Source organism: Lingula anatina, chromosome 1, assembly GCF_051362555.1.
Source record: "Lingula anatina isolate TDL-2025a chromosome 1, LinAna3.0, whole genome shotgun sequence".
In the NCBI taxonomy this organism is placed as follows: domain Eukaryota; kingdom Metazoa; phylum Brachiopoda; class Lingulata; order Lingulida; family Lingulidae; genus Lingula; species Lingula anatina.
Window position 1 is genome coordinate 13,161,211 of NC_141767.1, and position 21,610 is coordinate 13,182,820.

Consider the following 21,610-nt stretch of genomic DNA (forward strand, 5'->3'; position numbering starts at 1 on the left):
ATTAAGAGACAACTTATTGGGAATACATACATGAAAAAGACTTTTGAATATTTACCTTAATGTGAATGACAGTGGAAGATTGCTTACACTTGGTAATTCATTACTAGAGAAGCTGGATTGCTGTGCAGATATGACCTGGACAAGCAGAGTTGTCTTTCTCACCTGGTTTTTCCCTTGGAAGCTTTATTGACCTTTTAAATCATTTTCTAATTTTGGAAGGGATATGAGATGTAATTTGTCAGCCATATGAGAGATAACACTGAGTATGTGGAGAAAAAAATGACATCTCTGATTTTTTGTTAAAACTTGTTTCAAAGTACACAGAAAATCATTGAAGAGACAAGGGAAGGCTTAGATCTAAGGCCCCATTCTTATAGACATCATTGGTCTACATGGATAGTCCAAACTCTGCTTAGACTCTCACTGGCTGTGATCAGCCTAACTGAATGACACCTTATAGCATTCAATAAAATACAGCAAGGCTGGTGATTATATGAGTACATTGGAAACAAGAGGAGCTGTGTCATCCAGTTAAGCTGATTGCACTTAGCGAGAGCCCCTGTTTGGGTGATCCATGTAGACTGATGATATCTATTGGGGTCTAAAAAAAAAACCTGCTGCACAAATTGGCCTTGGTTTACAAGATATTAGATAATTAAGAAGAAAATTAACATTTTTGTTACTTGACTTTTTTAGTAGCACATTAAGGTATGAATGCATAGGTTAGTAGAACTGTTTGAATCTTTAAAAAATGAGGAAGAATTACAGTAAGGATTTGAAGAAACTGCCATTTGCATTTTTAGTAACATGTACTCTTCAGTTGCTTATTAATGGTAGAAACAGCAGTGTTTAAGTATTGGGCATTGAGTAATATTTAAAATGTGAAAAAAAGTAGACTGACGCTAAGATTTGAATTTGTGCTCATTGTTGAAAGATGGTTCCAGTCATAAATATATCAAGGCTGACCTTAATTTTTTTGTACCTGGGATAATCAGGTAAAGGTTTTACATGCAAAGTAAGCATTTATCAAAGTAAAATTGACATGTTTTTATCTAAGTACACCCGCTTGCGCAACTTGCCATCAGAGTGGAGAAAATTGCCCCACCTGCAGACTTTTGGCTTTATGCCTTGGCTCCTTGCTTTGTTAAATGTGTGCATATGTTGCGTTAATGAATCAGTTTTGTCTAACTGTCCATTATAAGGTGTACAGGTTTATCTTTAGTTTTCCTGTTTGCTATCCATCACTGATACAAACTGTGGTGATTATCTTTATCTGTATGATTTTTAAAAAATAAAAATAAAATACAACTTTCTTTTGTATTTTTATAATTGTCTTGTTCTTGAAATCAATTTTCAATTAGGAACATAAAAAGGTTAAAGATATGCAGTCTTAATTTATTCAAAAAACAACCTTCTTATTATAGCGTATTACCAATGTTACCAGTAATTTTTTTCTAAACTATGCTTGTGATTCAATATTAGATATCTCTGGGTATATATTCTGGGTTATATGTTACTTTCAGCATTAATTTTTGTAACTGCACTAGCTTATATCACTCTTATTTCTGATTTTGTCTTCTGTCTTTAAATGTTTGTGGGCAAAGTAAATCCTGCTGTCCCCTAGGCTCATTGTACTTAGACTATATAGAGTAATTGTTGGTATATCTGTTGGGACTAGCATCATATCTCTTTATCTGTCTGTTACTTAAAGTATCTCTTTTGGTTTAAAGTACTCTTATTATAGATGAAAAATCAATGATTACAAAAGATTGGGTCAATATAGCATTATATATTAACTAACTTAGGTTGTTGTTTTTTTTCCACTTGTGATCTTTTCTGCACAAAATGTGCCACTCACATTCCTTAGAATTGATAGAAAGGAAATTGTGACAAGGCTTGGCTTTCATTGCGTTACAGCTCTTCATTAAGTCTTCTCACCAAATACATTTAATTTCTGGCTTTATGTGCTGTGAGGAATCACTTCTAATCAGTAATCTGATCTAGATATCATAGAAAAAGGAGTTAATGAGACTCTTAAGAGGAGTCAGTAGTCAATTTTATGAACTGTTTTTGATCAAACTCTTTTTGAAAGCATTGTGATGAACCTTTGCCAAAAACCATGCAGCCAGACTCTGACTTTATTCATTTCACAAATAAATGGATATTTATTGTAACATGAAAAATCATTCCATCGGTTATAATGAGCAGGATGTGTAGATACCCCTGCACAGTGTTCATGGCCCCCAGATGGCTCTCTCGGCCTCCAGTTTTTGTAGACCATAGTTTGTCCATCTGCAACCCACCTCCATGTGCCTGCTTGTTGTAAGTCATTCCCTCCTATCCAAAAATACACACTTCTCCAACCAGCAGGACCTGAATATGGTATGCAATGTACTTGATGGCATGAGGCATTTGATAATATAAATTATTATAAGATATATTTAGCATTTCATATAATTATATGTAGACATTTTTTATTCTTTATAATATAGAATAAGTATGATAAATATGAGTATATGAAAATATATAATTAAACATATCAAATATATATATATAACTGGCATTTAATTAATGTGAGATAATGAAAAATAATGATATTGATATTAGTGATTTACTTCAAAGTTTTAGTTGTTTTGGTAATAAATTTGAACAAAACTGAAGTGTTGCTTACCCATGCAGTTTCCCCAGGGACTCTTATTTGTAATATGGTTCATGTCAAATGAGCACCATAGGTTACCAGCACTGTGGCTAATTGTAGTACAACTTTTATAAATTTTTTCTCTGTAGGTGAAAGGTAAGGCACATATTTTCCCCTCCTTGTCTGTAACAGTACCTTCATAAAACCAAAAGAAATGATAATTAACATGCTACCATGTATGTGAAGATTTATAGTCATAAACACTGAACTAAAATGCTTTTGCTTTTATGTAAAGAATTTGTTTGAATGAAACCAACTTAGTAACAAAAATAACACATATAAAAGCAATTTTTATGTACAGACACAGATGTGTCTGTACATATAGCCATCATCTGCGTCTGTCGGCGCCGTCGGTGCCGTCGTCGCCGTGCACTTTTACCGATAACACGATAAGTGGAAAACCATTTTACCTTTTGACTTGAAACTTGCAGAACTGATGAATATTCATAATACGCAGGTCAAGTTCGAAAATCAGCATGATCGGGTCACTTTTAGGGAATTTATGCTGTTTTTTCACTTTTTTCAGCATATATGCAGCACCGATAACACGATAAGTGGAAAACCATTTTACCTTTTGACTTGAAACTTACAGAACTGATGAATATTCATAATACGCAGGTCAAGTTCGAAAATCAGCATGATTGGGCCATTTTTAGGGAATTTATGCTGTTTTTTCACTATTTTCAATATAAATACAACACTGATAACACAATATAAGAAAAACGGATTGACCAATTGTAATCATACTCACAGGAGTGGTCAATCTTACTAAAACGCAGGTTGAGTTCGAAAATCAGCATAATCAGGCCATTATTTTAGAAGTTATACTGTTTTTCACATTTCCTCAGATTCAATTATTAGGCATGTTAACAGTCTCATTATTTAACTAATAAGATGCCTAAAAGTGTTTGTTTGATATTTCCTGCATCTTTACAACATTGTTAGTTGATTATGTAAAAAACATGGTAAACTTGTTATCATGTATTGTGTAATAAAGTGTCAAAAATGGAAATAAACTCATATCATTGCAGTTTGTCAGATTCAATCATCCACTATGTTCAGAATCTCAGAATGGAGGAAATTGGACATTTAACACTGTTCTATTGATACTTTTCCCATCTCATCAATTTTCTTAGTTGGTCATATAAAATGGCAGTAAAATGTTTATTTTGTTTTATGTTAAAAAAGTGTTAAAAATGGAAATAAACCCATTTCAGAACAGTGCTGTCTTGTTTACATTTTGGCATTTTCAAGGCGTGACTTTGAAGTTCCATGGGCCTGAAGACCTTTGCTAGTCACATTTTCTGAATATCTGTGAAACAAATATTTTATAATTAAAAATTGATGGTCATTAAGCTGTTAAACATTATGTAATATTGCATCAAAATTTGAAGAAACCCCTATTTTGGGCACTGCTTCCATGATGACCATTTAAGGAAAATCATGTCACTTACTGTTCTCAAACTTACAGGAAAGAAACATGGGACTAAAATACAGCTTCAGTAGGCAATGCAGTCTGTTTGGTATTTTTATTTATTTATTTATTTATTTTGGCAGTTAAACAGTTTTTTGTGAAAATTTAATTTTTCACATATTGGCATTTTCAAGGTGTGACTTTAAAGTTCCATGATCTTGAAGACTTTTGCTTGTCACATTTTCTGAATGTCCATGTTACTAATATTTTATTAATAACATTTGATTGTCATTATGCTGTTAAACATTATGTAATGTTGCATCAAAATTTGAAGAAACCCCTATTTTGGGCACTGCTCCTATGATGACCATTTAAGGGAAATCATGTCACTTACTGTTCTCAAACTTACAGGAAAGAAACATGGGTCTAACATACAGCTTCAATAGGCAATGCAGTCAGTTTGGTAAATTTTTCTGGCAATTTAACAGTTTTTTGTGAAAATTTAATTTTTCACTTATTTGCATCTTTATTTTCTGTTCTTTGTCTGTACATTTGACAGCTTTGCTGCCTTGTTTCATATGGAACCAGTGGTACCCAAAACATAATTTATTCAGCCATTACTAACCTGAAGAATAAATGTATGTAACTATGAAGTTATGTTCTGTGGCAGAGTTGATAGAGACCAAGTGGGTTCCAGGATTCAGGCTCTTGCAGTAGTTTTCAGCATCCTGCCAGGTTTTTTTCTGGTCAACAATTTGTAGCAAGAAAACATGGACCACATGAAACCAACTGGACAGTCTGCAAGAGTACTCGGCCATATTAATGTCTAAATTTCAAATTAACGTTTACTGATTTTCTTTTTACAGGAAAAATGAATTTTATAGATTGATTAGAAGGAGCAAATGAATTTTTTTTTCTGTTCAATTTTATCCATCATGTCAGTGAAAAATGTCAGTGTGTGTGGGACATGCTGAAAAACCATTATTTTCCATGTGCTTCAAAGCATTTTTGTTCAAGTGGTCAGAAATTCATTTGCCAGGTTATTGAATGAATAAAAGGGAAAAAGGAACTTTTTCAAATTCAACCAATAGTTTAGTTTTCATTGTCACAGAAATGACCTAAAGCAGAGTACATAGCATGGGTGTCTTACCTGTGTTTGCTACAGATTGCTGGAAATTTGTGACCCGTCTGCTGAGATCGTTCAAGGATCCCTTTGTTGTCTGTGCTGTTTGGTCCTGGCGTTGTTGCCACAGAGTCAGCTGGGTTATCTCTGCTGCCTGATTTTTATCACTTGTGTCTTGATTGGAAATCAGTTGGTTCATGGCATTGATTTGACTTTCCTGATGGTTAAGAGTGGTCTGTTGCTTGGAAATAAGCTGGTTCATGGCATTGATTTGACTTTCCTGTTGTTTAAGAGTGGTCTGTTGCTTGGAAATAAACTGGTTCATGGCGTTGATTTGGGTTTCATGCTGTTGAAGTGTTGTTTGTTGCTCCATATAAGTCTGGTTCATGGTAATTATTTAGCTGTCATGTTGATTGAGAGTAGTTTGTTGATTAAAAGTAATCTGCTTGGAATCATTAATCTGTTGCCCATATTGGTTAAGTGTGGATTCTTGATTGGACAAAACCTTGACTGTGTTATTGGTGATCTTCTCTAGATTTTGTAGCTGGTTTTGAAGCACTGTGAGCTGGCCATTCCTTTGGTCTCCCATTTCTACTTGTTTGAATAGAATCTGGGCAGTATTAGTTGTATTTTCTTCTAGATTCTGAACTTGGTCTTGAACTTTACTTAGCTGGTGATTGTACTTGCCCCATTTGGTCAGTTGATTGGACTTGAGCTGTTCAGTTGCATTCTCCATAGTTTTGAGCTGATTTTGAAGTCCTCTAATTTGGCCATGTTGTTCATTATCTTTGGCCTGTTGATCAGCCTGCACTTTAACCACACCTTGCAATTGATTTAGGAGTCCTAGCAGTTTTTGCTCAAGGTGCTGTGTTGTCACATTTGTCAACTTTTCTGCAGCTTCCAGGTCACTTTGAAGGTCTTGAAGATTGCCTTGCATGGTTTGTTGACCAGTTTGAATGTGGTTGATCAGGTCCAATAGAAGGCTGATGTTGGTTGCCCCAGCAGCCAAAGAGTCCTCCAGTTGTTGAATGTTCTTGCTGTTTTCAAAGGCAGTTAGATGCAGCTTGAGTAGGCTGGCCTGAAGGCTGCCTGTTCTTTGAATAGGTGTGCCAGGTGGTATCTGAGCAGTGACAGCACCCAGCAGAATCAGTTGAATGGAAATTAGTATCAACTTCATGACTAGAGTGGTTGAAAATGACTTAATTTGCAGAAGGAGAGGCATCAATGGGAAATGAATCTGATCAAAATTGAGACAGTATTTGTACCCTCGTTTGTTTGTTTGATAGATAATATTTTTAATTAAAAAGCTTGATGTTGATAGGGGAGTGTATATGTCAGATAAAAGAGGGGCGCAGTTGTGATTTGTAATAAGAACGTGACTGTTGTCACAATCTCTCTCTCTCTCTCTCTCTCTCTCTCTCTCTCTCTCTCTCTCTCTCTCTCTCTCTCTCTCTCTCTCTCTCTCTCTCTCTCTCTCTCTCTCTCTCTCTCTCTCTCTCTCTCTCTCTCTCTCTCTCTCTCTCTCTCTCTCTCTCTCTCTCTCTCTCTCTCTCTCTCTCTGTATGTGTGTGTGACCTATAGTGAGGATGTACAAGGAGTTTCTGGTTTTGGTTTTCACAATATTGTAAAATATTATATTTTGATTTTTACAGTATTATTTTGATCACTCTTTTGCATTTAGTTTTAGATATTTTGATTTTTCAGGGCAAGGTTAAAATGTAATGGAATACAGCTACACATGAAGTAGAATATGTTTTCTGTTTATTGGAATGATTAAATATGATTATAAATTGTTTTTGTAGGTAGCATTCTGGTGTTTCTGCCTGGCTATGTTGAAATTGTTGGTCTACGTGACAGGATTATCAATGATGACAAGCATTTTGGGGACAGCAACAGGTTAATGGAACTTTGTTGATATACACATTGATATTGATGCATATTACGTGAAGTAGTTTTCAATGTAAAATTATAGTTTTAAGTGAGACTATCTCTACTTCTCTTTACTAAGTGATATGTTTGCAGTGCTTATACAAGTAGGGAAATGTTATACAAGAAAGATATTTTGTATATTTCCATCCTTCTTTCCATCTATTTTTCTGAAAAAAAAAAGCATTATATGTCTTTACCTTGATATGTATATAAACATATTTGTGGGTTCATGTTATGTTTTATACAGACACTATGCATACCTTATACTTTTATTTTTAGGTACATTTTGTTCATGCTTCACTCAGCTATGCAGACCACAGATCAGAAGAAAGTGTTCAAGAGGCCCCCAGCAGGGGTTAGGAAGATTGTGAGTAGACTCGTTGAAAAGAAGTTTGATTCCTGTTCGTTACAACTCATCTACTAGTTTCCCATGTTACTGAGACTGTTTAATAGTTATGATATTGTGCTGTATGTGATGATGTATTAGTTCTGTTCTGTGCTCTTATGTTCCAGATCCTGGCTACCAACATAGCAGAGACCAGTTTGACCATTGATGATGTTGTCTTTGTTATCGATTCTGGGAAAGTTAAGGAGGTAAGACACTAAAATATTTTGAGGAACACACATTGCATGTTGCTTTAAATATAATTTGTATTATTTTTTACATTAAATGTCATCATGTTACAATTGGTGTATGGAAATGTAGTCTTATGTTGAATCATGACTATTGCAGAAATCATTTGATGCCCTGACATCAGTGTCCATGTTGAAGTGTCACTGGATCTCCAAGGCTAGTGCACTGCAGAGGAAAGGAAGGTGAGAACTTTGCACATGGCAGAGAATATCTGAGAATTCCTGAATTTAGTCTTTTGTTTGAAGTAGACTCACAGATGGCAAAAAGGAAAAGAAATAAATAAAAAAAGAAGAAAAAAACATCCATGTAAATGCAGTGAAATGTACGTAAATAATCATGATATAAGGGTTTATTTACAGAAAGATTTTTGAACTTATAAAAGCCACCTCTTCTTGCTGATTGTGCTCATTTATTACACTTAATTCTTATTAAGACTTGTTTTTTAAAGTCCGCAATATATTCAACAATATAAAAATAATTTCAGTCTTTTTTATGCTTAGTCATAGTAGTGACAATATGCATTTTTCTCTCTCCAGAGCTGGTCGCTGCCGTGCTGGCACATGCTATCACCTGTTTAGTAGAATACGTTACAACAACATGCAGGAGTTCCAGCTGCCAGAAATACTACGGTTTCCACTTGAGGTAAGTGCTGGGTTTTTCTTGAACATGCTGCCGTCTTCCTGGTACACTTTTTCAAAAAAAAAATCCAAAATGTTAATGCTTTCTTGATAATATCAGTCCTGGATAAAGCAACTAATTTTTTGGTTGATAGCCAGACCATCAATTCTATCATTTTGCATGGTCAATAATGTTCATGCTTTTGCTGGTTATTTAGTGTGTTGTTATTTGCTATTATGTATTGAATAAATAATTAAACCCGTTTATACCAGGAACTATGCCTGCATACCAAACTGCTGACCCCTGTCAATATCCCGATAGCTGACTTCCTGGCTAAGGCTCCAGAGCCCCCTGCCTACCTGACCACCATGAATGCTGTGCAGCTGCTGCAGGTGAGGCATGGGAGAATGGCTTACATCTTTTCACAGAACTCTGCTGTTATAACTGCAAAATGTGTACATTGTGCTCCTGGGTAATTTTCAGGTCTTGATAAGTTAATATGTATGCGCATTCACCGCATCACAATCCTACATAATATTAATCGTTTTGTGATATGAAAATGTCAAATTCAAAGAGATGATTTTATTTCTGTATACTTTTTAAAAAGGCAATCAATTTTTTTTACGAAACAAACCCCCATTATTCTCCAGAAAATTGATGCCCTGGACCAGTGGGAGGACCTGACAGAGCTTGGCCACCACTTGTCTGATCTCCCAGTAGAGCCCAAATATGGCAAGATGGTCCTGTTCTCAGTGGTCCTCAAGTGTCTGGATCCTATCCTCACTGTTGCCTGTGCTCTGGCCTACAAGGACCCATGTAAGTTTGGCAGGAAAGTATGTTCTTCTCCAAACATTGAGGCAGAAAACTGAAGCTGAATTGAATTGCTGTTGAATCAGCTTGTAATAGTCTTAATAACTCTTATACTTTGTGTCATTTTGGCTCAATTTTTTAAATCAGGTGTGTTGTGGGTTTTAGGCCTTGTAAGTTTTACTGAAGCAATTAAGAAATAAATTGTTTTATCGTCAATTTATTTAATCCTGTCTGAATAAAACCTGTAAAGTCCTGAGAAGTAATTGCTTGTATTTGATTGTTTTTTTTTTCTGCCAGTTCTCCTGCCATCCCAGCCATATCAGAAGCGGTCTTTAGCCATGATAAGAAAAACCTTTGCCTCTGGTACATTCAGTGACCACATGACATTACTGAGAGCATTCCAGGCTTGGCAGAAGGCAAGGGCAGACGGCTGGGAGAAATCTTTTTGTGAAAGAAACTATCTGTCTGCAGCCACTATGGAAATGATTGTGGGAATGAGGTAGTTATTCTTGTTCTTATATTATCACTGTTGGATAGAAATGGACAAATTTTATAATTAGTTGGTTTGACTTTTGGTTGTATTAATATGCAGGTTAAATACAGTAGATTGGCTCTTAGGTGAAAACTGTGAATGTCAATTACAGAACACAACTACTTGGTCAGCTGCGAGCTTCAGGGTTTGTTCGAGCACGTGGGGGAGGTGACATACGTGACCTGAACGCTAATTCAGAGAACTGGGCAGTGGTCAAAGCTGCCCTCTGTGCTGGGCTTTATCCCAACTTGATACAAGTAAACAGAACAAAGAACCAGCTGATGTCACAGTAAGTATAAGACTTGATCTTGCCTGTATTATACTAGATGTTTTCAGGGCCACACTTCACTTAACGGCTTCAGAATTTACTCTTGTGAAGATGTCTTCCATTGTATAATATATTTTAAGTGTACAACATATATTGCAACATACAGTCATGCAAATGGAAAGACATAACATTCCCAATATAAATGCACATTTTCCCCTTGAATGATTATCCTTTTCACATCCAGATCAGAGGACAACATCAAATTTCACAACCTGTCAGTCTGTAGTCCGGCACCCACCAGTGCCACAGTCTTCTCCAGCAGTCATAAACAAACAGTGAAGAGCCTGCCCACCAACTGGCTCATCTATGATGAGATGACACGGGCACAGAGATTTGCCAGTGTGCGCTGTTGTACAGTGGTGTCACCAATCACAGTGTCTCTCTTTGCTGGACCATCCAAGTTGCCTCCTGAAGTGGTCAAGGAGGCTGAGGGCAATTTACAAGGTGGGTGCTCCGTACTTTTACTGTTGTTTGTTATTCTAGTTAGTAAAAACCAGAGTTGAATGAAAACATACAGTGAATATATATTTGGAAAAGTGTATAATGAAATACTGAGAAGAGAAGCATATGTTAAAACCAACATAGTTATTTTCTGCACTACTAGTGGCAACATTTTGATAATGCAAAGCAGTGAGGGATAGAAGTACTGTATTTCAGAGCTAGTCCAGGGTAATGGTTACCATGAAGAAAACAGTGACAGTGAAACAGAAGACAAGGAGGACAATAAGAGGTGTTCACTACAGCTGGATGACTGGGTGGGCTTCAAGTTAGAACCTGAGGTAGGCTAGCTGGGCTATATGCCATGCTTTGAAGAAACAAGTTGGGGCTATGTATTATCTATGTTTGATTCCTCCTTTGTTTATGTACATTATACATGTCTTACGAAAATATTCACCTTTATTGTGACTAAATTGTTTGAATGCTGTACTGGCGGGAAAACAATTATTTAATACAACTGCAGATATTCATTTCAAGTATTTTGATTATTAGATTTGAAAGCAATGCCGTAAATGTTTCCATAATTATTCTAGGTTGCCAATCTTACTCTGCAACTGAGACAAAAGTGGCATTCCCTACTTCTTCGCAGAATGCGTTCACCCTCTAAACCTTGGTCACAAGTTGATGAGGTATAGTAATTGTCTTAGTAGTCTTAGTCTGATTTTTTTAGAAACATGCCTTTTTATGTTGATCAGTTATAGGCTGGATCAAAAGAAAGACCTTGTGTTTCACAGGAGTTTTCTCAGGCCTTTTCAAAGCTTTTTTAATGTACATATTTGGGAAGTGATAGTCTTTAATATTTGGTAGAAGCAGAACTATTGTGTTTATTTATTTTTCCAGAGTATCTTGCGCACTCTAACCCATGTTATCACCAGTGAAGAGCAGGCCCTGGGACTGCAACAGCCAGCTGGTATAGGCCAAAGACCAAGACCTATGTGTAATTATATCATCTATTTTTATAGCTAGATAAATGATAGATAAACCTCATACCTACCAATATTGAGACAACCAGATTTTGCTTTTCTCCGTTCTTCTCTGTCAAGTGAAATAACTTTTTTTGTAAGAATTATAGCTTTTATATAGATGACAGGTTTTTTTAAAGATGACCAAGTCTTTATTAAATAAAAGTTTGTTATTTAAATTTATTCTAAAGCGATGACTTTGACATTTTAGCTGCAGAGAGTTCTATGCATGATGGCAGCAGGAGAGGATCAGAGCAGTCAGATGACTCTGATGGTAGACAGAGGAGGGAAGATCTTGGGAGACGGAAGAGTAGGATGGTTTTTGTTATACATAAGACATTAGTGGAGACTTTGTTTTAAATTCTGTAACTGGCTGATTTTTTTTTTTTACTTAAAATTGTGTTATCATTGAAAATGGAAACTTATTTTTGGTTTAAGACTGAAAGCTCTGTTTCATTTGACTTAGCTAGATGCATGCATAGAAGTGGGCATATAGTTTGATAGCTGATATTGTAAATGTTAAATTTTATTTTTTTAAGTATTTTATCAGCACTGAATATAAGATTATATCACATATACATGTAGTAAGTTTTGCATAATGCTTTATTCTATCAGGATATGATGATCGGTCAGCAGGGTCATCCAGAAGTAACAGTGCCCCAGGGTCAGCATCTAGTTCCCTGAAGGGAAGTGCCAGTAACAGTCCTTGTCCTAGTCCCTGCAATCTCCCCCAGCAGCCAAACTCCCCAGCCAGGACAGGTCAGCCAGTGGCGCCATCTACAGCTGGGAGTGGTGGCTCTGTAGTCTGCTGCTATTTTGTGATCAAATGCAATAATGATAAACAGCTGGATGCCTCCTTTAACCGTGGGATCTGGGGTCCTCAGATACAGACTGAGAGGAAACTTGTCAAGGCATTCAGGGTATGTGAATTAGAGATGCTTTTTTAAAGTATCTTGAACTGATAACATGAAATATGGGGTATGGCTCTTGAACTTTTTTTTTCTTCAGAAAGATACTTGCTGGTATGTTATGGTAATAATGTTGGTTATGTTGTAATAATAACATTTAAAAAACACTTATTTTGCATTGAAAACTTGAGCATACTTAATGTTAACTTTCAGGAGGGCAAGGTGGTTTATCTGATCTTCTCAGTTCAAGGCAGCGGCCATTTCCAGGGTTTTGCCAAGATGTTGGCTGAACCTATCAAAGAGAAAGCTCCCGAGTTCAACTACCCAGGGCTTGGTGGCACTCTTAGCATACAGTGGATTAAAAGGTGGGGATATAAATCTTTTTAAGATGAAAAGTGAAGTTGGACTTATCCATTTGCTCTCCTGATAGAATTTTTATTTGTACAGATTTCTATCAGATATGGATGCATTCATTTCTAAAACTTGTACAAGATTAACAGGAGCAGAAGGCTTCGTTTTTGAAAAAGATGGCTAAAATTTAAGCCCTATGCCAGTAAGTTCTGTATTTTTTGGGTTTTACAGGGCCAACCTCCCATTCAAAAACACCCATCATTTAACCAACCCTTGGAATGAGAACAGAAGAGTACAGATTAGCAGGGATGGACAGGTAAACTACTACAACTATGCCATTCTGTCCATTTCTATGAAATTTCATGATCAGTTTATCAAATTGGATTTTAATACATTTTGGAAAACTGTGGAGAAGTTTCAAAAATGTAATACTATAGTGTATGTTAATGGTACTGTGAAATATACGTCCATATTTTATTTATTGGAAAACATTGCATTTAAACATTTTTGGAACATTTTATGTAAAATGACACTGAATTTCAACCTTAATATTTCAAGGAGATAGAGCCTAGTATAGGGGCCCAGTTAATACAGCTGTGGGATAAACTTCCCGACTACAAGTTCAAGACCTCCCCTCAGTCAAGATCTAAGCCCTTTCACTCTGGGGACAGTGCAAGACCTGGTTCCCAGGGGAATTCTCCAGGCAGAAATTACAAATCTGGTGACCATCACCAGCAGCAACAATGGACATCTCCTAGTGGTCAGCATGTGCAAATAAGTGGACATTATGGACATCAGGGTGGCTCTCCAGGTGGCTCATACCACGGGCAACCATTTTACAATTCATCAGCAGCCCAGCAGATGGCAGCACAGTTCAACCCCTTGTATATCAATCCCATGATGAGCCAGGGTTCAGGGGGCGGAGCTGCTGGCTCCCCAGGAGGGGTCATGATCCCAAACCCTCAATCCCCAGGTCAGCATTTTTCTCCAGTGATGATATTACAAAGAGGGTCTGCACCCCCCAGGGGACAGGGACAGGCGGGACACTCAGGCATGCAGACCCCTCCCCCTGGGTCTCAGCAACACCTGCATCAAGGTGTGACCCCTCCCCATGTCAGTATACCATATAGTCAAGGAAACAATGCACCTCATTAAGCTGGATTTAAATATTGCATAGGTAAATGTATGATGCGAATATGAAATTCCTTTATTGCAAGTGGCCATGTGCACGAGCCGGCCCGCCTGAGGTTCAAGTCCTGTTGAGCAAGACATGCAATTTTACTGAGATGCAGAGATATAGCATAGTGCAAGATACTAATGTTGGCTGGACATTGAATCAAAAAACTGGTGCAAGGTGTGAAATGATGCAAAATACTGATCATTATACTAGAATGCACACATTTTGGAAAGTACAAGCAACTATTGGGTACTTTTTGAATATATTTCAGGTTTGTAACTGGTTTTGCAAAGCTGCATAAAAATTGCATATGAGAATATCAATTACTATTTTACTTCATCTCAGCTTGATGTGATTTCTTATTCTGCTCTGAAAACCCCCCCAATATCTTGCCTGTAATAATATTGATGCAGGGATTTTGTGCAGTGTTTCACTTAAAACAGATTTGCAGGAGTGTTGTGATATTGAGTCTGTATGAAGAATAGTATGAAAATATGCTGAATTAATTTGTCCTAAAATATAGAGTAGGAAATGTTGATTTTTTCTGAATTTTTATACATAAATTGTATCTGTTAGTATACAGCATTCTTTTAACTATTTGATATGAATTTATTCATCATACAGTATTTACAGTAACAATTATTTGCTTAAAAAGTTCAAAGTTCTTAAATATAATTCACCTTAATGACCACCTATGTGATAATCAGCTTAACACCTCTGATACTCTCTGGAAACTCAGTGATATATTTGAATAGTCAAAGACCATTTACAAGTTATTTTACAACTTGTTTTTTTACCAAAAACTTTATATGCTGATTGTTCTGAACTTTAACCCCCCCCCCCCCCCCTTGAAATTACTTACATATTTTACTTATTTAGACATTTGAATTTCAATTGGTTTAAAGGATTACCATACGTTAAAGTCATTTGACTGAATTTCATGAATAAGTAAAATTAAAATCTAATATAATCAAATATAAGTTATGATTATATATATTTTAAAGAGTAGTGATAATTATGAATGTTATATTTTTCTGTAAATAAGTTGTACAGCTTGTAAAAAATCCAAAATTTGATATTTCAACTAGTAGTACATAATATGTTTGTAAAGAGTGATGAAATTAGGTTGCAAATGGCATGTTCAATTTTATTCACACATTCAAATGTTGGCATGCAAAATGATATTTGACTTTTTTAGTCAGAGGAGTAATCCCTCAATTTGTGACCTTTTACAAAAGAAAACAAGTATGCATTTTTTTCTTGGGTTTGAACTGTCATTGCTGATTTTTACAATTGATAAATCATTGAAATGTTGTTTGTTGTGTGATAGAATTAATTGTGAAATTGTATTTTATTGATACATCATAATACCCATTTGTTGCATATTTCGTACTGTCTCTGATGTTGCCCAACTATGTGATTGTTAGCTCTATAGTGTGCCAATGCCTTTATGTATTGTGGTCAAAAAAGTAAATGATATTTGAATGGTAAATTTGAAATTATACCAACTTAGTATTTATCTTCTGTAGAATTGAAGTAAATCAACCCCACCTTCATCAGTAATTGTTATGGATTTGCTCCTACACTTATCTGTCATTTTAGTCTGCTAGTAGAACTGTCTATTGCTGTTGAAAGTAATATGTCCTGCATATTAGAAATCTTCCCATCCTTAAAGATGGTGGAGAGCACTTGAGCATACTGCAGGCCTTCAAATATAGAAATAGGTTGGCACCTGTTGATGATGCTCTTATTATTATGAAAAATACATTTGTTCACCGTAAGATCTGTATGAGACTGTTAAAATGTCTGGTTGGAACATACACTGAATTACATACAGTGACTTGTTACTGCTGTGTACTAGTATGTGATATAGTTCAATTATAAGCATATGAGAAGAAATGCACACAAACTTTGCCTTCACAGATTTAGTACTAAATATTTTCAAAGGATTTCATGTTAAACAGGTTTGTTTGTTAGGGGTTACTTTGGTATTAATGCAATGTTATTCAATCATGGTTCTGTGTTGGTTATTTAGTTTTTGAGGAGAAAGTAATAAATTCAGGCATCACATGCCAAAATGTTAATTTTCTTATCTTTTATTTGGCCACATATATACATAACTGACATCTACATATATTATTTCAGCAAAATAAAAACTCTAAAAAGTCTTATTTTGGACGGAATTCTGTTACTGACAAAAATGAAATTCAATTGGCCTCAGATTCCCTGCATTTTAAGTTCTCAATAATCTCATTTCCTCTGGAATCTTTGACTGGAATGGTTTGCAAAACTGATTCTGGAATGAAGGGTTAATGCCCAAATGATCGTCTTGAAAGGCTTATTACGTGTCATACTTCTTCAGTGCCTTGGATAATCTTTCGTATCCTCTCTGCGTCTATTTTTAATTGTTCATTGCTGGGATCTATTTTTAGAGCTTCTTCATAGTCCATAAGTCCTGTAAATATGAGATTTAGCATGTGACTTTAATCTGTGTTGGAAGGCGAAAACATTGTTCTTAATTCAATATATGCATCAATGTTCTTTTAAATATATTAAATATATAATATTAAATATAATATATAGTACACCAATGTTCTTTTAAATATATTAAATATAATATATAGTAATATATATAATATATATATTAGTATATTTTATGTAAAAGAAAACATGCTTCATAGTATTAGCACTTTACCTTCCACATATAGCTGTAAGTGACAATAAGCTGTCCCTCGTCTCACATGGGCCTTACACCTGCTGTTGGCATTTTGTGGAACAGGAGGGGTCAGCAGCTCTAGAGCCTTTGTAGAAATGGGTTTAATAAATTTTATAACATTCCATCCAAATAAATGTGAAAACCACATAGAAAAATAAAGAAAAAATCCAAATGATAAAGTGCAGGTCATCAACTTTTTTAATAGAAAAAAGAAATGGTTAATTCATAAGCAATTTAGTTTTTCTTGCGGAAAACCATTTTAAACACCTGGACCTTAAAGATAAAAAGTGCTTTGTAAGACCTGCTATGAGAAAAAGCTTTCTCACCTTTGTGCAATCTTCTGCACATTTGATCAAATTTCCTAACTTAAGGTGACAAGCTGCTCTGTTGGAGTATAGTCTGGTGAAAATGTTCAGGAAAAAATGGTAAAAATTAAAGATTCTTGTCTAAAAAATAGTAATACCAATATCTTTGTAGCAAATTGAAGTATAGCACAATTATCCAATCACTTCTAAAACAACTGGACACTTCTATGCAGAAATAATTGCTATACAAGGATACGAGGGCATCTTGCTGTCTAGTTTAATTCCATGACTGAAGGCATTGATGGCTGCATGATAGTTCCCTGCCTTGAAGAATGAACTGGAATAAAAAATAAAGTTTCTATAGTTTATAATTTTTTTTCGTACCTGAAACTGGTGACTGATAAAGACCCAGATCAATAATCCATTGTAAATTATTCAGGTAATTTAGCAAAAAGTGCCAAAAACCTTGATATGGCTGTTTCTTTCTGCTCTCTCTCTCTCATGCAGGACAACAGACAACTGGAACCAAAACTTAATTTTAAATTTACAAAATAAAAGAAGTTTTTAAAACTACTTCTGGTACAACACACCTTCCTTTATCCCTGAGCCACTGTGGATTTTTTTCCTCTTCTGTCAAATCTTTGTCAAACATTTCTGCTATTCTTCTTGTTTCTGCCTGCTTTCTTAACCACTAATATTATAATAAATAAGATAAAAGTAAGAAAAAATATTACCATAGGTGATCTAAAATACAGCAACAAATGAATTAAAAATTTAAAGGGATAATAACTCTTCGTATGAGATCTATATTTCACAATAAAAACATTGTGAATAACTCATAGAAATATAATATATTCTGTTTTACCACAAAAACGGCAGTTATAGCTATTATTCTGATATCTGAGCTTGTCTTTAGACCACGTGACCTCCATTGATGGCTATACTCTGCTAAAATCTCTTAAGAGATTTTAACAAAAAACCAAACTTTTTAGAAAAAAACTAGGGACTAACTTTGAATGTAAAAATGGATTCATTAACCATTGGTATGTATGGAAAAATTGTTGTTTACTCCAGGAAAATTCATTTTTTGGCCGAAACGAAGAGTTATTATTACTTTAAGTAAAATAAGCATGTCCTAAAAACATTTGAATCAAATAAAATAAATGTTAGAATAAATGGAGTTAATACTGTACACAGACAAGATAAAATCATATTATATAAGTGTTTTTCAGATTTCATTAAAAATATCATGAGACCATAAACAAAAGAGTTCTTAAAATTTTTCACAATTATTCCACCTTAAAAAAAACAAAATGAGTCAAGAGTACAAATGAAGATCGTCTTACAAAGGCACAGAGTTAGCAACGCTGTAAAAGAAGTACCTCATCTTCTTGCTCAGCCTGGGACTCCCTGGCTGCAGTTGGGAAGACCCGCTCTGTGAAGGAGACAGAGATGTGACCGGGTTTTCTTACTTCAGATCCTTTTGCCTCACTTTCAAATATGTTTTTCTTTTTCTCTAAAATTGAACAAAATTGTTTTTAATACAAACTAAATATTTTGTTATCAAATGTGGGTTACGTTAAATACTATGTTAGCAACCTATTTGTGTATAATGCAAGAGGTGGTGCACGAATGATAAGGGTCAACTGACCTGGTTCTTCAAGTGAAATGACCACCAATGAGAGCAAAAAAAGTGACTGACAGCTGCAGAATTAATTCTCATAGCATTTGGTTAGAAGACTATGATTCATCTGGGAATTACTACCTTTCTTTTTCTGTTGCTTCTTTATTTGTTCTTGCTTTGAATTTTCATCTTCTAATGATTTGACTCTTTGAAATTCTTCTTCTCTCAGCCTGTTTTCCTCCAGTAATCTTATTTTTTCCTTTAAATTGAGAAATGAAAATTAAACAAGGTGGCATTTGTTCATCAGTATGTTTTTTCAATGATCACCTCTATCTTATTGGTTCCATATAGATCCATCTGATCTCCAGAAAAGATTTACAAAAAAAAGGTAATAAATAAATAAATAAATAAATAAATAAATAAATAAATAAATAAATAAATAAAGCTTTCTATTCAAATTGTTTTGTTTTTTTTATCAAGAGCTTGTAAAATATGTGGGTATTACCTCCAATATTTTGCACAGAAATATCGGAGGTAATACCCACATATTTTACAAGCTCTTGATAAAAAGAAAAACAACAATTTGAATTGATACATACAGAGCTAATGAAACTGTTCTCTTATAAAGTTTTCTCTTTGGAAATTATCAGACGTTACAAGACTTACTTAATATATAGGAAAATCTTTTCAATAACAGATCCAAAGTATGTACGCATATTTTTAGAAAAAAATTTGCATAGCATCTCTTACCAAATTGGCAGGTACAAAATGTTAATTAGGTGACAGTAGAAGCAATCCAAATTGTGCCTTTGATAAAATTTCTTTTAAATTAAGTTTTACCTTCAGAACAAATTACTTGTCTCAAAGTTTTCTACTGTACATTTTTTGCAGGACACATAAAGTGTAAAATGGGAGTAAAAGAGACCAAAAAATACCTCCTCAGCAAGAGCCTTCTGTTGTGCCTTCCACTGCTCTAATTCCTCTGTAGCTTTTCTCCTCTCTTTTTCTTTGGCATTTTCAATCCTTTTTCTTTCCTCATCATCAACCTTATAAAAACGAAACAAATCCAAATAAAACTAACAAGGTAAGTAATGCTTACTTCTATAAGGTGCAATAAATGCATTTTCTGAAAAATCCATCTTCAGTGCAAAATTTGTTAGTTATCCTCCAAGTTACAGAATGGCTCCTTTACTTGGCATTACATGAATAGTCTAGACCTGAATTCTAATTGAAATGAGTAACAGTACATGGCTAGTATTATGAATCATTAAGTGCCTTTTTATCAAGAAAAGTGCTTTTCAGTATTTTTATTATAAAAATGTTATTAAATAACTAGATTATTAAAAATTAATGATAATAAAATAATACTTCACCCTCATTTGTTCTTTAATAGAAAACCTATCAGCTTCTCTTTTCTTGTCAGCTTTGTCTTTAGCATCTTGTTCTGCTCTTTCATGGGCTTTCTTGATGACATCTTCTCGTTTCTGCCTCATGAATTCTTTATTGTCTGTTTGGTAAAATATACTATGACAAATATTTACAAATCATTGAAATAATACTGTAACAGTTTTAATGGTGTGAACCCTTTTATTTCAAACTTCCAAATGGCAGACACATAATATATGTAAGTTTGTTCTGTATGAAAGATATTCATTAAAAAATATGTTACTTGAATATATTAAAAATTATTTGAACTTGTAACTTGTAATTGCAAACTACAGTACTGGTGCTTATAGAAGTAACTGCCAATTTAAACACATGTGGATTTGGAGTCTACATTTCTTAAATCATTGTATGATGGAATGCCAGATATTTTAGAGTTATGGTAACTAAATCAAACCTGGTGCTGGATCTTACTTTTTTTTAAATAAATACAAAATTTTAAATGAACATACTAAAATCTGGTGACTGCAGCTGAGACCACAACACTGGTTCTTTTTTTGTAAGGTTGAAAACAACAGCTCCATTGCCAACCTGTGCTGAACTCTTTGTGTCCTCTACTGGAGCAAATAACAGCACTTCAAAGAAATATGGTGGATAGCTAACCTAAACAGATAATGTGGGTGGAAAAAAACAGAAAAAAAAACATGTCAGTACATTTAGAAATAAAATTTGATTCAAGGTCAATTTGACTCAACCTATGTACCTGTATTACCAGTACCTCTACTCACATATGAGTACACTTGGTTTTTGTTCACATACCTGTACATGTATGTACAAACTTTATGAATATAAAGCAAAATACGTTGCATATTCTAAGCAGAAAGCATGCGCATGAGAGTCGATTTCATGTCATCGTTGTTTAACCACCGATTCAGGATCACAGCATGCTTTCCCAACTCTGTGAAGTTAAGTATCCTTTCCTGATAATTTTTATACAGTATGTTTCATGTTACCTTTACCAAAATTTATGAACATAAAGCAAAATACGATGCATGCTGTAAGTGGAAAGCATGCTCATAAGATCGGCAGAATGTTGAAATTTTTATGCCCATTTCCCATTTTTGTTATCCAGTATCCCGGACGTGCAGATATTTATGTTATACACTGTAAGTAAAAGTTATTACATTCCTATTATTCATCTAACTTCATGCAATTAAGCAGTGGCGTAAGTTTTTAAATCGGGTTGTTTACACACATACGGAGAGAGAGAGAGAGAGGACTTATAACTACCTTGCAGGTTGTATGTACGAATAAGGCGCCCCGAATAAGATCTTCATTGTAAAACTCAGACAAACAGTTCCTAGTAAATGCTCACCTTAAGATACTCCTCCGTCGAAAATATATCAACTTTGTGTGACTTAACTCCTTTCAGAGGTACTACAATATTGACGTTACTTTCTGTTTCTTCCCAGGTATAATCTTTCACTGCGATCGGCATGTTCTACTATAAAAACCTCAAAATATGACTGTAACTACACAAAACAATAATCTAGGTTACACTCAAGGTTAAGGGCAATGTGATTACCAACCAATCAACAGG

General features: G+C 34.8%; 2 protein-coding genes across 2 annotated transcripts in view; one reads left to right on the plus strand and one right to left on the minus strand.

Annotated features, from left to right (window-relative positions):
• Positions 1 to 16,066, plus strand: part of LOC106171136 (3'-5' RNA helicase YTHDC2) — an 80,136-nt gene extending 64,070 nt beyond the window's left edge. The window contains exons 14-31 of the mRNA XM_086999737.1: positions 7,038 to 7,131; positions 7,444 to 7,531; positions 7,678 to 7,758; positions 7,898 to 7,980; positions 8,335 to 8,440; positions 8,689 to 8,808; positions 9,067 to 9,232; positions 9,524 to 9,725; positions 9,871 to 10,047; positions 10,271 to 10,530; positions 10,744 to 10,865; positions 11,118 to 11,213; positions 11,425 to 11,521; positions 11,758 to 11,856; positions 12,162 to 12,466; positions 12,668 to 12,819; positions 13,037 to 13,121; positions 13,364 to 16,066. Of these exons, the coding sequence (XP_086855863.1) occupies positions 7,038 to 7,131; positions 7,444 to 7,531; positions 7,678 to 7,758; positions 7,898 to 7,980; positions 8,335 to 8,440; positions 8,689 to 8,808; positions 9,067 to 9,232; positions 9,524 to 9,725; positions 9,871 to 10,047; positions 10,271 to 10,530; positions 10,744 to 10,865; positions 11,118 to 11,213; positions 11,425 to 11,521; positions 11,758 to 11,856; positions 12,162 to 12,466; positions 12,668 to 12,819; positions 13,037 to 13,121; positions 13,364 to 13,960 (2,930 nt within the window). The 3' untranslated portion in view covers positions 13,961 to 16,066. The remainder of the gene's footprint in view (positions 1 to 7,037; positions 7,132 to 7,443; positions 7,532 to 7,677; positions 7,759 to 7,897; positions 7,981 to 8,334; positions 8,441 to 8,688; positions 8,809 to 9,066; positions 9,233 to 9,523; positions 9,726 to 9,870; positions 10,048 to 10,270; positions 10,531 to 10,743; positions 10,866 to 11,117; positions 11,214 to 11,424; positions 11,522 to 11,757; positions 11,857 to 12,161; positions 12,467 to 12,667; positions 12,820 to 13,036; positions 13,122 to 13,363) is intronic.
• On the minus strand, positions 16,063 to 21,607 carry LOC106171159 (dynein axonemal assembly factor 4). The gene is made up of 11 exons (XM_086999747.1): positions 21,386 to 21,607; positions 20,523 to 20,673; positions 20,001 to 20,134; positions 19,563 to 19,673; positions 18,769 to 18,886; positions 18,386 to 18,519; positions 17,594 to 17,694; positions 17,260 to 17,340; positions 17,025 to 17,097; positions 16,678 to 16,783; positions 16,063 to 16,437 (listed from the first exon to the last, which is right to left on the minus strand). Exons 1-11 carry the CDS (start codon positions 21,506 to 21,508, stop codon positions 16,331 to 16,333), a joined length of 1,239 nt encoding a protein of 412 aa, XP_086855873.1. The 5' UTR covers positions 21,509 to 21,607; the 3' UTR covers positions 16,063 to 16,330.
• Positions 21,608 to 21,610: the final 3 nt, after the last annotated feature.